General features: G+C 41.2%; 1 protein-coding gene across 4 annotated transcripts in view; it reads right to left on the reverse strand.

Moving 5' to 3' along the window:
* ANKFN1 (ankyrin repeat and fibronectin type III domain containing 1) overlaps positions 1-16,044 on the reverse strand; it is a 113,730-nt gene that overhangs the window by 10,638 nt on the left and 87,048 nt on the right. For 3 of the 4 annotated variants that reach the window (XR_007380500.1, XM_048965266.1, XM_048965265.1), the window contains exons 12-18: positions 15,603-15,719; positions 12,617-12,832; positions 10,382-10,548; positions 8,547-8,697; positions 6,659-6,827; positions 3,344-3,510; positions 805-1,024 (exon numbers count right to left, since the gene is read on the reverse strand). Coding sequence is in view for 3 of the 4 variants with exons in the window: in XM_048965266.1 (XP_048821223.1) it covers positions 805-1,024; positions 3,344-3,510; positions 6,659-6,827; positions 8,547-8,697; positions 10,382-10,548; positions 12,617-12,832; positions 15,603-15,719 (1,207 nt within the window). In the remaining variant the exon portion in view is untranslated. Of the gene's footprint in view, positions 1-804; positions 1,025-3,343; positions 3,511-6,635; positions 6,828-8,546; positions 8,698-10,381; positions 10,549-12,616; positions 12,833-15,602; positions 15,720-16,044 lie in introns of those variants that run through there. The other variant, XM_048965267.1, reaches the window with a different exon arrangement.

The raw sequence follows: 16,044 nt of genomic DNA on the forward strand, positions 1-16,044 counted from the left end.
GACAGATACCCCTGTAACTGTGAGCAGGGTGCAACTGTGTGTGAGGTGAGGCATGGAAGTAGATGAGCAAAACAACCCTTTTCCTTATTGGCTGCATTACTGTGTTCCAATCCAAAACAGATATAGTTAATATACTTAATTCAGATTCAAAGTTGTTGACCAAAATGCACAGTGGCACTGAAATCACTGCTGTCTTTTGGCATTTGAAGGATCTATAACAATAGAATGGATCGATGCTCCATGACTGTGCACTGTTTATATTAGAAACAAGGAAAAAAAGTGGAGATTTTATACCGTGCTGGCTATTCACTTCAACCTAGTGTAAATTACAGTATAGTGCAATAACAATGAAGTGAGCCCATGCAGGGCAAGGTAATGCTTGGGGTTACATGGTGTCACAGCTAAGGATTGTTCTGCATGCATGCTCTGTAGAGCAGGGACATTTTAGCGCAGGGAGAGGAACTGAGAAAGAACCACTGTACATAGTAATTCTGGAGGACATGAAGAAGTCCGTGGTTTGACTTGTCCCTTTGAACCTGTTCATTAAATGATCAGGAGTGGTGAGGTGACAAAGTTGGCTGCTGATGAACAAGTATTCTGAGTAATTCAAAGCAAAAACATTATTGTAAAGATTGTAGAAGGATCTTGAGATACCGAGTGGTAAAGGATTGGGAAAATGATTGTTGAAGTATCTTGGCAGGAATGGGAAACATTTAGTCCTTTTATAAAATGAAATTCAAGAACTGTTTTAATTAAAAGTGAATTGAAAGATTTTGCATGATGAACAAACAGAAGTTCTCTTACCGCTTACAGCTTTTCTCCTCTGACTTCTAGCCTCAGGTGAGGAAGGAGGTGAGGGAAGACAATCTAGATGTGAAGATGTTGAACTGACTTTCTTTTGAGAGTGTTCTTCTGAAAGATTCACAAGTTTCTTTATTGGTAGCCCAGCTGCAGGCTGCTTGTACCTTGCGTACTGCAGTGCTTCTGTGATCCATCTCATTTCCCTCCAGATCTCATCAACTTGCTTTTGAGGAAAGAATTAGTGAAAAACTACAGTTATGTCTGCATAGTAATTCTACCTCAGCGTGTACTTGTGAGTACCTAACCAGGTGAGCAGTCGCTGTCATCGGAGAGAAGCAGGTTTTAGTCTGAACTGCCTTTGGTTAAGTGCTTTTTGTTTCCCACTACTGCAGAGTCTGCTTAAGGCCTAGATTTTAAATAAGGTATCTGAATGGAGAATCTGTAGGTAGGAGGGATAAATCTAGGCCTAAGTTCTGACATGGAAATAAATGAAAACTGTCTTTTGATGGATGATGAAGCTTAATCAGTTTTGTAGTGTGCTTGAAAGTTGGTTTCATTCTGCGTTGGGATGAAATCAGGATGTCTCAAGGTTCCTGTGAACCCACAATTCCACTGAAAAGCAAAATGCTCAGATCAAACCCAGTTTTCGAGCAGTAGAAGAATATGTGTGCATGTGTCTGCACGTGGGGCATCACAGCAAATCTGTGAGACAAACTGCAGGTTTTCTCCCTTGCTATTCTGGTCTGTATGCATTTTAACAGTATAAATCCACACAGGACAGTTCTAATTCATGCCTGTTGATGGCAATAAGAGACAAGTACGAAAATCAATTGCAGAATAAGGCTTCAAGCATTTAAGCATAGAAAAGATACAATTTAATTTGGGTCTTGCGAGTCTTTTGATAAAAGAACACTGTCAGTGTCTTGCCAGTGAGCTAATTCCAATAGTAACCACAGATGGTTCAGGTGTTTGTTCACAATCCAACTTCATTTCAAGACTTAAGTGTAGCTCCACAAAAGGAATACAATTGCTTGACCAGTTAGTGAACTTCTCTTCTGTTTGATTTTGGAGATGTTATATTTTCTTTCTGCCATCCTCCTTCAGCCCTGAACAAAAATCACACTGCTTCCAGTTTGTGGAAATGCAAATCCTCTGAATTTTCTCTGTGATGCCATTCTACAGCATCTCACAGGACAGCGAATCAGTCGTTTTAATGAACTGTAGTTCTTAAATTATTTAGGAATGCTTGAAGCACTGTGCTGTATAAATTGCAGTGACTAGATATTTTGTCTTGCTGTCTAACATTCTGGGAAAGATGCTGAGTACCTTATCTGCTGTTGTGTTGTTGTTGTTGAAAAATATTTTTACCTTTTAGCTGCCCCGACTCCTTTTCAGAACTGCATTCACGTAGACTCCCTTGCTCTTTATAATGTTTGGTTTGTGTAGTAACTTCAACACTGTCTTAGATCTAGGATCACACAACTGCTCTCGTGGTTTTGTGGTCACCGCTGAAGATTGTGGTATGTGGTGGGCTGAGATATTTTTGCCAATAGGTGGAATACAGCTGGTTTTCATTTAAGAGGAAACCTGACAAGGCTAATACACTGTCACAATAACTCAGCACAAAACGCGGAAGTTTAAAATATTCTCCTGTATTTTCCCAGCATGATTCTGTGATTTACACACAACTTAAAGACTCTGGAGAGAAGGAACATAGAACTGTCTATAAAGTGTGTATGTATTAATATACGTATATTCATTTTTGATGTGAAAGGTAAAAGTTTCCCAGATGCTCCAGCACAGTGGAAAACCAGATTTGCTGAGTGTGAGAATGGGGAGATGAGGAGGAAGGAGATAGTGGAGATGTGAAAGCACAATGCTATGCTCCTCTCTGCTCCTCTGCAGGTTTCTAACAGCTCCGAAGTAGACTGTGCAAAGGGGATCTGAATTCAGAGCAAGGAAAAACAGAAATATTATCATCTTATTCATAATTATGAAGGCCAAATATGTTATTAATGAGATAAGTGATTGCACTGGCCCCTGCTCCAACAGAAGGTGCCTACAATATAAAAACATGGAGCTGTAAACCGATCTGCACTTCACTAGTAGAAAGACAGATCAACCAGGTGCACAGATGGCCTCTGGACAGGGCAAGGGTTTTACCTATGAGTAATCAATGACCAAAATGGTTTGCAAAAGTGCAGAGAAAAACTATTACTGAATAGAATGCCCATGCATGGCAATAGCTTACCTCACATTCGATGGCAGCGAGTTTTACAAGCAGGCTGACACATTTCTGTGTAACAGCCTAGCATGACCGTCATTTGATTTTACCCATAAAAATCCTTGTATAAAGGCAACAAGTAAGGAAATCATGTTCTGGGCTAGAATTTCATAAAAGCAGAATTGCGCTTTTGATACAACTACTCTTTTTATGACGTCTGTGAATAATTCTCCATTTAGATTTCAAATTACAGCCCGATGCAGTTTTTAAGAAAGCCACCTTAAAATCTCCTTGGAATAGTCAGAAACAGACGATTACCTGTATGCAGTCCATAACTTGCTGGTGTCTTTGTTTGGCTGCAGCGACTTCACTGTCTGAAATTGCTTCCCTCAGGGACTGCTGGGTTTTCAGAGAGTCCAGCTCTATGACAGCAGAAAGGCGGCAATACAGGCTTATAAATTTTTCCTTGTAACAGCAAAAATGAACTGTGAAAAGACCAAGTGCAAAGGAAACACTGTTATACTCTGGTTATGAAATATGAAATCCTTAGCTCTCAGAACACAAATTTTATTAAATGTAATTATTAACTCTCTGGATGGGTTACTTAAAGCTGGAAATAAATAATACAGGCTCTAGTTCTCCTCTCATTTACACTGGATTTACTCTGTTACTTCATCAATTTCAAAAGAGTCATTTCTAATTTATATCTATGTGAAGGGATAATCAGGCCCTCAGTATGCAACTCCTGAGGCTGTTTTGCCCTCGATAGCTTTAATCAGAAGGCTCTTTTCTGAGGCTCATCATTTCTTTTATCAAGCAAGCAGTGACATGACTGGAAAACTGAACCCTCTTTTTTCTTTTTAATTGGGTGTTTCAGAAAAAAGTACCATTTTGGACGATGATAACTTTCTTTCGGCCTAGGCTAACATAAATCAGGAACTCAGATGTAAATGACAGCATTAAAAGCATTTCAATGACATCACAGTTCAGGTGAAACAATTAAAACATTGTTAGTTGTTATCATGTGCTCCCCTCTGAACTGTTGTGCAGCAGGGCAGTGCAGACAGCTCAAACTGACATCTCTGTGCAGTCGGATGCAGTAGCACAGAGCTGGGTGAGCTGCCACTGAAAGAGCCAAGAGATGGAACAGCTACATGGAGCTTCACAGACATTAATTTGCCTGGCCTCTTAACGCCATGTTCTTCCAGAACCTCGTGTGCTCAGGCAGAACTTGCCAGTGATCTCTGCAAGCTGCAGTACAGACATATGAAAGTTGCTGAGGGAGAGCAAGTTTTCAACATAGTTCGCCATCATTGCAAGCATACAGTGTGATCTTGTTATGCAGTGAATGGCAGCTGGCTTAATACTGCTGCATTTCGGGAGGGGGCATGATGTTTTGTAGGGTGTTTCGAGTGCAAAGTGCCTAATTTCTTCTTATCATAAATAGAAAAACATAAACTGTCATAGATCTATTTATCCCTTACAACCAGCATGATGAGGAAAAGTAATAATTTCTCAAAATGAGAAATCCGATCCCAGAAACATCATGCACATAACAATGAACGCAGAACCTGAAACAGAAATCCCACCAAAAAAGGTGAGTGAAAAAGAATTCTGCCTTCTGGTTTCCCAGTGATGCCTAGATACTGCAGGGATCTAGTCGGAATAGTGTGTGGTCTCACAGTATATATGCCATATGTGATGGACTCCTGAGTGAATTACAGCCGCGGTTTCAGCTTCAGTGCTGAAGTTTCTGGCCTTTGTGGTTTTAAGTCAGACCTTTTAATGTTACTTTAACAAATGTTACTTCAACGTAGTCTTTTGTGGTTATGCAATTATATAGTTGGTAGCCACCAGCTAATGGGGAATGGAAGCTTCTAATATTTGAGATGTGAATCACAGTCACTTCACAGAACATCAGGGATACATATATAACAAGTCATGTAGAAAATGTCATCTGCCCATGGCTAGATGATTGCTTACTTTAATTAAAAAAAAAAAAAAGTAAAATTCAGCTTTCCATTCTGACATGAGCTTCTTCCCCACTGCAGCAACATTGCTCAGCTGAGGTTTGCACACAGACTGCTATTTAAGAGATGACTCTTTGCATGTTTATCTGCACCACATCATTCCACTCTGTCCATCGATTTCTCAGCTCAACGCAAACTGCATTCCAGAAGCAAGCATAGCTCTCACCCATGGTCTGTGTACCACACGATGAGAGTTAAATAGTTTGCAAGACCTGTAGTACAGAGACGAATTTCAGCAGAGGTGAATATACTTCATGCATTAATTTGCACAGTGAATGCAGTAGTCACCGTTCATAGGGAGAAATAATATGCTGAATACACAGAGTCTAACTGTCGACCTCAGGCTGCATGTCAAGAAGACTGTAAATCTGGCTTTAGGGCACTACTGTCACATCAAATGCCACAGCCATGTGACCCAAAGCTCTGAACTATCACTTCTAGTTCAATTACGTTAGTTCTATGTTGAAGGGGCAACTCTGCCTTGGCAGAATAGAGAGCAGCTCACGTATTGTCTGTTTGTAGCACTCCATAATTTTATGGCAGCTCCGCTGTCATCTGTCCTCCCACAGCCAGCAAAAAACCCACAGCTGTCACGGGCACCAACCTCTGCGCCCTGGCAGATGTGACATAAACACAATCGTATGCTCCTGCCTGATTCAAGTAAGATTTGTGCTGCTGGATGATGGGAAGTCACCAATCTATTGTGCCTGCAGACCCCCAACCTCAGCTAAAAGACCTTCCATTAAATCCAGTTACTGTTCTCCTCCACCAGTGACTTCTGGGCATACACCCAGTGATGGCGTATAGGACACAAGATGGTGATAGTGGTGGTGTCTCACCAACACTTGAGAGACGCGCAGCACCGAGGACCCGCTGTCATATTACAAAGTGGCTCCCTGTGTACTGCCTCCATCAGTTGTGGCTCTTATCTTTCTCTCTCTAAGGTAGAGGCAAGAAATAATAACAAGCAATTTTACAGGCCAGAAGGAAACAGAAGAGCCTAATGTGTAAGGCTCAGCAGTCCCCTTACTCATCATATTCCTTCTACGAAGGATTCTAGCATATCTCACGACAGCAGACTTTTCCTGCTGCAGCAGTAGGACCGAGCGTCCCACATTCTTTCAAGAATCAGAAAGAAAAGGATGACTGTGATCTGGGAAACTCCACTTAGACCCTTAACAAAGGTATCTATATGTAAAGGCAGGAGCTGCAAAAATCATCCTCTTCAAAACTGGTTATTCCTGTGGCAATTTAGAGGTATGCTTTTTATTGCGTCTGCTTTGACACTCCAGCATTGCCATGCCATTTTTCTTTTTTAATTCTGATTTTTAAAGAGCATCAACTTCCAAACAAGTCTGAAGATACATTCTGGATACTGTGGGCTCTGCTCTATGCTTTGCATTTCAATAACGATTGCTACAGTATATGCTTTAACCGCTCTGCTCCCTCTGTAACTTGTACACAGTTATAGGTAGTGTTGTTGCCAAAGCCATCATGTGATTTATTGACTCTCCACTGGGACAAGGGGGAAAACAGATACAACTTTGTGATTTTATTATAAGGAGACTGGGTTAATATTTCTAGGTGAAGCAAGCTACTATACCGAGTTCAAACATCTGAAGAGGGAGGTTAAGAAATCCTGAGTGTGGGGTGTAAGGATTATTCTGTCCTGGGGCAGTGCAGACGTCGTCTGAGGCGGGGAGCAGGAGAAGAAAGGAGACATTGTGACCCAGTTCCAACACCTCCTGTGTATACAGACGGAAGTGCTTAGCCTGTAGAGGGACACGCGCGGGGGAAGAAATAGGAGAGAATTACAACATGGCACTTATATAAACAACACCCCAAATGATATAAAACATTAAAGAAAATTTGCACAACATCAAGCTTGGAATTTTTATAAAACATAAATATTTGGGGGGGGGGCTCTAAATGTGGGTTCATGTCACTACATAAAATAAAGATTTAAAGCTGCAATGTTCCACGCTAAAACAACACACACAGGCACAGCCCCCCTGAAAACAACATTTATGTTTCTTATTAGGCAGAAAATGATCACATGCCATGTGCTTTTCAAGATTATGATTGCATAATTATGTGAAAACATGAAAATGGATTCAATTAAAAACCTTTAAGATTCAATTTAGGGTTGGTTAAGAGAAATATGCAGCTCTCCCTCAACACAGCACTGAAAAGGTTTAACAAGTGCTGCAGCAGGAGCGAATGGCACACGCAGTGCTTGCCTGAGGCTGCTGCACAGCTGCACTTCTCTCAGGGAGTGCAACAGCATCACTGTCCACGATTCTGCCTACCACAAAGACAACAAAACTGCACAGCTGCACCTGTTGAACAAAAACCCAATTTGGTAACACAGAAGTTCCATCCTGAGTCATCAAATCTTTTATAACTGCGCTTAACTGCAAGGGCAGGTTTACGTCTATCCCTTGTGCACAGCAGATGAGCTTAAACACTTTGCTGGGCTGCAGCCTATAGAACAAATTGCACATTGCTTTCAATATTTTATTCCCTAGCGCAAAAAAAACCCCAACAAAGGTACAAAAGCTACAACCTCCAAGAAAATACACTGGTGCAGGGACCTGTACAAAGCCCTACCGGATTAGTGGCTGACCACAAGGCAGCACACCACCTGTCTTCATTTTGGATTTACTTGAGCCTTACGTAGCTCTTCCTAGGCTAGAATGTGCAGCACTGATGGATTCCTCTTTAAAATAAAGCCAAAGCCTTTCAAAAACAAGAAGCCAGATTAATTCATTTTAAGGCCACAACTTTTTAGCTGCACAAACAGATTTTGAAGTGAATATAAAGATGATTTACTTCTACCGTAAGCCCTCTTTACCCTTGTAGACCAAAATAAAGTGGAATTTGTGTAAACAAGAAACAAACTCCTTTCACATCATAGATTATCCTCTCTGCCTTCTTTATTTATTCAAATATGCATCTGTTCGTAAATGTAAAGCCAGAAGCCAGATACCTCTCCTCACCCACAGCAATCTAGAGGTCTGAGCCTATGTGTTTTAGGAGTCTTTATTTGTGTGAAAGAACTGCACAGTGCTGAGCCTTCAGTAGCCTTTTGTACACCCTCAGTGTTACCTCCAAAACAACCATCATTTGCCCCTCTTCCCTGCTAAAATAACTGTCTTCCTTTGCCAGCTGGGTAAAGGTGCTCACAGCTACTTGAGTTTCATGCAGAAGTGCTTATTTGCACCTGCCCAAAGTTGTATGCTAACAGACACAGAAATAGGAGCCTTCGAATATTAGTCTCTAAAACCTTCTGCGTTCAAATATCCAGGAAAATAACTAACAACTTGAAGGTGTCTCCCCCCTCAGCTAGAATAATTGAATAGAAAGGTTCTTTGCTTCTCTTTTCTTAGAACATTTACATTTAATTCCTACTCTGAAGTTACATTTTAGCTTTAGCTGTGTTCTTAAGAATTAGTTTTAAAAAGGGTGATAAATACCACAAAGGAAAATACCTGATGCAGAGGTAGATTGATCTGTTTAAGGAGAGCTTTCACTGCCATCTGGAGCTCATACAAGAACAATTGAGTAGGGCAGTCTGAAGTATGATCCATACTTTCCACAGATTCTGAGCCAGAAAGTGTTTGGATCCATTCCCACTCATCTCTGTATGTTGAGTTGAGTTAAAATTAGAAATATAACAAAAGTTCAGTGCACAAGAAGGAATTCAGTGTATGTGCATTCAGGATCTGTTGATAGTTTAATCCTCATATAGCAAAACATTCTAAAATTGTGCAATTCTGATTGTTTGTGGTTGAAAATCTAGCATAGAAAAACTTAATTTTTCTAGCACGTGTACAGCAGGCTGAACGTTCCTTGCAAACGTCTTAAAGTCCAACGGCCTTTGAAATATGTGGCTAAGGCTCCTCACTCCAGGTTTGCTTTTTCACATTTATTTATTTTCCATATATTAATGTGCCCTGGCAGCCCAGACAGCCAACCATGTCCTGGGCTGCATCAAAAGCAGCGTGGCCAGCAGGGTGAGGGAGGTGATCCTGTCCCTCTGCTCTGTGCTGCTGAGGCCTCACCTGGAGCGCTGTGTTCACAGGTGGAGTCCTCAGCACAGGAAGGACGTGGACCTGCTGAAGTGTGTCCAGAGGAGGGCCACAAAAATGATCCAAGGGGTGAAACACTTCTATGAGGACAGTCTGAGAGAGCTGGGGCTGTGCAGCCTGGAGAAGAGAAGGCTGCGAGGTAACCTGAGAGCAGCCTGTCAGTATCTAAAGCTACAGAACTACAGAGCTACAGAAAGAAGGGGACAGACTCTTTAGTAGGGACTGTGGAACAAGGGGAAATGGCTTCAAGCTTTAAAAGTGTAGATTTGGGTAGGATATAAGGAAAAAATCTTTTACAGTGAGGGTGGTGAGGCTCTGGAACAGTTTGCCCCGAGATGTGGTTGATGCCTCACCCCTGGAGACTTTCAAGGCCAGGCTGGATCAGGCTCTGGGTAACCTGATCTAGTTGTGCATGTCTCTGTTCTTTGCAGGGGAGTTGGACAAGATGACCTGTAAACGTCCCTTCCAACTCTAAGGATTCTGTGATTCTAGGATATCTAATTCCATATGGAGGTCCCTTCCAACCCAAGCCATTCTATGATTCTGTGATTCTATGAGTGACCAGAAGGGGTGGATCCAGGATCCTCCCCTTCCCAGACCTCATATAAGGGTTGGCAGTGGAGGCAAGAGCATCTCATCTGGAGAGCCCTGTGTACCTGAAGGTAGGCAGCTTTTTTGCCTTTATTTCAGGCCAAACAAAGGTCTGATCTTAAACCTCAAGAGTCAGAAACTATTATAAATCCTTACAAATGGAGAAACATCTTTTCCAGTACTCAGGAGTTCAACAGCTGATAGCATGTCTGAATATGCTGTATGTTTGCTATGGATTAGAGTGAAAAAATAGATAATGCACAAGAGAATACACTGAAAAATGACAAACACCCTGTAGTCAATAGAAAGGAGAACACTGAATTTACTGGCAGCTGAATCATGGGCTGCAGACTGTCATCTTTATAAAAGATGTATGGAAGACTGTTCCCACCACGGTGAATGTGAGTGACCACAGAATACTATCCTTAGAAACCCATGTGCTCATATGTATTTGTTTTGGACAGAACTTCAGAGCTGCTGGAATCGCACCGGTGCACTTGTTTAGTGAGCACTGATCTCTCTGGTCCACACCTGAGGCAGACTTTGCAGGCAGTTACAATTCTTCAACGACAAAATCGCATTAGACTTAAAAGAAAAGTTCTCTCTCCATATGTGTGTATGTAAACTCCTGTGTATTGACTTACCTGGAGACATTGCTGTTGTCTCGGATTTTGACATGACAGAGGACATTAGGCAACTTCTGCAACACAAGGACTTTGATTTGATCCACAGAACTGCAGAGTTTAAGGTAACCCAGATACAATCCAGGAGGGAGGCGTTGCTGACTTCTTTTGTGATAGGAGAGTATGTCCTGTTTTGAGAGAAACAGTCCTGCATTAAAAGCCTTATCAAAAAGCAACACATGTTTTTATAGCTGTCTTTGTGTCACCAGTATTCCCAATTCCCAGTATTTAAGCACATGCTAAAGCATGCAAATAATCTCTGGTAGTTTGGATTCCCTTGGACAACTTCCTACTTAAAGTCATATACAGGTTCACAAAGCTCTCCACATCATGCATGTACTGGCACTAAAAAACTGTGATTTCAACCTTCTACTGTTGTATTTAACTTCAATAGCACGCACCCTGCACTCGTCTGATGTCTTCAGTAGCAAGCTGGGGCAGAGAACTGTGTCAGCTGCAAAGCAACTCAGCAAAAAAGCAGCTGTTTTTTAGCCAGGTAAATTCCCTGTTTCATTTCTGGTGTGTAGACACACAGAGAAGGGTGGCATGAGGAAAAAGCTATCAGCTGGGGAAGGTAGGACAGAGAGGCTGCACAAACCAGCACTGGCACCAGAGAAATGCATGTAGATCTCTTGAAAACCTCTTTCTGTTTTCCCCTGCTATCAACAAGAAGATCTCTGTAAGTATGGGAGTTGGTGGCTTGCAAAGATTAATTAATGACTGTGTTTTCTGAGCAAATATCTTTGTCAACAAATAGAGCTCAGAAAGAATGAAAACTGATGGCATATTTACTGAAGCCAGGAGAAGTTTTTAAGGCTACATACAGCTGTCCCCAGGAACTATTCTAAAAAGGGTATCTGCTGCCATCCTGAGAAATGTGTGCCTCTGCAGTGGGTGAGGATTAAGACACCTGGCCTTACGCCTTTACTCTTGGAACCATCAAATTATCTTCCAGTGCTTTGCTTGGCTCTGACCAATGCAATTAGACCCTCATTTTCACAAGCACTTCATGAACAAAATACCCATTCGATGATTAAACAAGTAATATAAGAAAGGGTGGGCATTAGATAGGAATGTGTAAACCATTAGGGGAACATTTTTTCCACTAGGATCTTTGTGGAAATTTGATCATGGCCTGTATTTTGGGTTTCCTAATATAAAACTTTTGCCCAGATTGACATTTTTCTACACCTTTAACACATTTTAATACAGTAAATCTAACATAGATCAGGTAGGTTTTATTGTCTTTTGGAAATTTTTTAATGTTCCTAAAAGCTGGTAACGTATATTTTGATTCCCTGTCAGTTTCTGGTACCAAAAGCACAGTCTCTGCCCAAGAAAGCTCCTCAAATGTGAAAATGAACAATGACAGTCATTGTCTAGCTGAAGTGACAAAAGAAGGGACTGGGACAATATTTGTCAAGTAGTATTTCAGGTAACTTTGCCACTCATTTGAAGAGAGAGACTGGCTACAGACATTTTCTGAGCAATAAATTGTTACCTACAGAAAACATGCATTCATCTTTTAACTACACAGATTCAACAGGAATTTACCGAGTCCTGAAGGGCTGGAAACCCCTGGCTGTCAATGATGTCAACTGAGCTGACAACTCCAGCACCTTCTGGGATCAATCCTTACCTTAGTATTGCTCTAAATATGAAGCCTAGGAGTGTGTTATGCAGAATTAAGTAAGGATTAGGGTCAATAAAGAATTCTGTAGCAACTATACCAGGCACTAAGGAACTCTGAACCCCAAAGAACAACTTTATTAAGTAGAACAGTAGATATTATACTTAAATGCAGTGTTCAGGGTTATGTGGAAAAATCTTATGGTGCATAGAAATTGTAAGTGTCTGTATGGGTGCTTAAGAAGATCCTAGAGAGTTTTAAATGTTTATAGCCCTTGCTAAGGAATGCTATAGCATGGCTTCCCAAAACTGATAGAAACAGCACCATTCTCTGCTAGGACTCTGAAGTAATTTCTTTCTAATCTCACAGATATTTTACATATTAAGGATCTGATCCCAGCCCCACTGGAAGTAGTATAAGTCTTTTCTTTCAATGGGAGCCTTGCCACTAGTTTTATTGGGCACTGGACTAAGGCCTAAAATTCTACAAGAATCTTCCAAAATCAGGGCTCTGGCACAGGCTTTACAAAAGCAAATAACATACAGTTAAGAGAAGCAAAGCACTACCTGGATTGTTATAAGCAAAATGTCTAATGCTGTTGGCTCCTCTGGCGTTGAAAGGGATTTCCTCTGGCTTTGTAGTTTGGATACCTGCATCCATTTGCCATTAAAAAATGAATAAAGACTCTCCACTTCTCTTATAGTAACAATCAATACATTGCCATGCCGATCCTTGATTGGCTCATAAAAAACTCTGCCGAGGTTGTGAGTTCCCAGCAAGTTCTAGAAAAGAAGAAAATTATAACATGGCAGTTATTTACTGCATATCAGGAAGGTGCATTTCTTGAAAGTTAACGTTACGCTCCTTGACGTCAGACCTATCGACTTCAGTAAAAACCAGTCACACAGCCTTTCTTACATCCTTGCCCTGCAGTCACATCATGCAGTGGCAAAAGGAGAAGCTACTTTAGCATCTGGTCCAGCAGTGTTCAGTCTAGTGTTTACCAGAGAATGTCAGACTGTCACAAACCAATGCCTTTGTAAAAGGGCTGGCTGCAAATTCACTTCTACCCCCAGATCGCACCCAGTTATGTAAAGGTAAAGGATACTGCTTTCAAAAGCACTCAGTGTTGGTCTAGAGGTGATTCCTTTGGTATCAATGAAGTCCTTCTGCTTAGAACTTACCACAGAGCTAGATGCATACCTAAATGAGAGATGCAGCACATATCAGTGATACCGAATTCATATTGGAGACTTCAAATGTTTTCTGTTAAGATCATTAACTATAACCTCAATTTATTGTTCTCTGTTTCAAAATGATGCTGATTATTTTCAGCAACAAAAGCAAGAGGCCCTCATATCTGCACTGAATGTAAACAGCTCTGGAGTTGAACTGCAGGCTGTGTTTATGAAGGACCACAAAGGAATTTGAAAAGACACGGACCCTTTTTCTTTTACTTCAGATACCAAGAATGTGCTAGACAAACCAGCAGAAACAAACTACCAAAGCAAAGCTCTCCAGGAAAATATGTGAGGATTAAAGAAAAGTAATTTTAAAAGACTCCACATAAAATACATATTTTGGTCAAAATCCCTTTCCTCACACAGAAAGGCATCTGCTCATAGGTGCAAACATACTCAGTCCAGTCACCAGCCACTGAAGAGATTCCCAGATGTCTTAAAGAAAAATGCCTAACATTTAAAATATGCTCATTACTTCAGGACTTTTCAAGAGCTCTACAGTAAGCAGGGTAGGGATGGGGGTTGTTTAAAATGACAATTCAAATTCACAATCTAGCACACCGTATGCTTAAGGAAGTGCTGTAACATAATGGCATTGTAAAGTGATAGACTGCCCTGACATTTTTTTTTAATCTGTATGTAGCCAACAATATTTACTTATAAGCTTTATTACTGAATTGTTTGTAAACTCTAGATAGGCTGACCTCTCGGTGACAAAACTCAGCAGTTTTTGCTTTAAGCATCCCTCTCCAAAGCATGCTGCTGGCGCCTGTCCCACATCCCTTTTCTTCACTGTTCTACCTGTTGAGGTGAGCCTCCATCACTGATTACACTGGGTGGTTTTGCTATGCATTTTGTTTGAATCTGTGTGTCCACAGATGGGGCAGATTATTACAGGGAGATGTTTAGCTACCTGTTGTGATGTTAAACTGAGTATAAGAATGTGCCTAAATGGAAACAGATAGATCATTATTGTCACTGATGGCTGTATGCTGTGAATGACATTCCAGCAGAGAGAATGGGGGCACCTACTAATGGGAATTATGGCTAATTCATGCATTAAAAAACGTTTTGTGTCTGCTTTGCATGGCATCCCATCTCTTGAGATTTGTTTGCTTAGTTGTCTAGTGGTAACAGCAGGCAAAATTACAGTCTCCATTGCCTCTGAATCCACTGGTCCTGTCCCTCAGCAGCTGTGTTATCACTGATCTTTTCCATTCTGTCCTAAATTCCTGTGGAGTCAGACTGTTAACTGCCTCACTAAAATGTATTCAACCGTATAAACTTTACTGAGATCCTTCTATTGGTGGATCTCATTAGGCCACACACTGTTAAAGGCTGGCAGACCTGTGACAATTCCTGTGCTCATCAGGGGACCAAACTAACAGAACAAACGATGAGGACAGTAAAGCTGCCAAAAATCCAACAGAGCAATGTACCTTCTGGGCATATGTGCCATATCTCTGTGCCTCAAGTTCTGTTCTTACCCTCTCTGGCAGCAATTAACACAACAGAATCTTGCTTATCTCAAACTGCAGTCTGTGCACACTAACAATGCTCTCTTAGGGAGGGAATGAAACTGAGCTAACCAAAGGAGAACGCGCTACCTAGGCTGAGCTAACCACACCAGGGGGACCCTTCAGCAGATACAGTTAAAACTGTCTCCAGTGAGAACTCACAGGACTGGCAAGCAGCTGCTGCTTAGCACAGGTGGTCCTCCAATAAAGGTGCAGCAGGCTGGCATTCCATATATTTCGGGATACTTTGGGGAAATCAGTCAAGACAGGTGGTTGCCCAGGAAGGCTATTCTTCTGTACAGCTTGCTTTGCCAAAAGATGTAAAACAAACCCCACACAGATATTCTTAATAATGGCCACAAAGTATCTGGCTCTCACAGCTGCTATAAAAGCGAGCTTATTGCGTGGACTGGCAATAAGAGAGGGATGGCCGTATTGCTAACGCGTGAGCCAAGCACTATGAAGATCTCCATTAATGCTGTGACTGCACCACAGTCTGCTGGGCGTTTTTGGTGATGTCATTCAAACAAAAGGTAGGAAAGTGAGGTCTGCATATACTTTTTCTGTAAGGATCATGTCCACACCTTTGTGAATTTCTTTCTTTTCCACAAAAGTAAATATTTAATGACAGCAGTTGCCGTCCTGCTAGAAATGTCACATTACTGCCAGCACGTTCCTCACAAGTTTTACAGTGTCCAAACATTCTCCTAGAGAAATGCTGTAATAAAGAACAATCACTATTGGAGGTTGGAAGGTCATGGAGCTAATAGCTGGAAACAGGCAATGCAACCAACCTGGAGCTGTGCTGCTGCAGAAAGCATCTTTTGCCTGGCTTGAAGTGTTGTTGATGAGGAGATGGATACAGACATATTCTGCCTCAGCCATCTGATGTCATCCCACATACAAGACAACTGCAAAAATATGTCTATTCAGTCAGTTTTTGTTCTCAGCTTTTACGAAAGCAGAAATTAAAAGCATTATGGACTTCGAAAAATCAGTAGATGTTCATCTTGAGTTTCTGTGGGTGGCAATAGTTGCCTAGATAAGCATAAAACAGATATCAAATCACACAGAAATAACTCTGTAAACACCGTGCACCTATTAAATCATTTTGTAGACTACTGAGTAAAACTGATTCACTGTTTCCTAGGGAATAAAAAATAGTGTGAAGATACCTTTAATGGCGGCATAACCATTACACCAACTTCAAAACATCTAATGGCTTTTTTTAGGCTC

The sequence above is a fragment of the Lagopus muta genome, chromosome 18, assembly GCF_023343835.1.
Source record: "Lagopus muta isolate bLagMut1 chromosome 18, bLagMut1 primary, whole genome shotgun sequence".
In the NCBI taxonomy this organism is placed as follows: Eukaryota; Metazoa; Chordata; class Aves; order Galliformes; family Phasianidae; genus Lagopus; species Lagopus muta.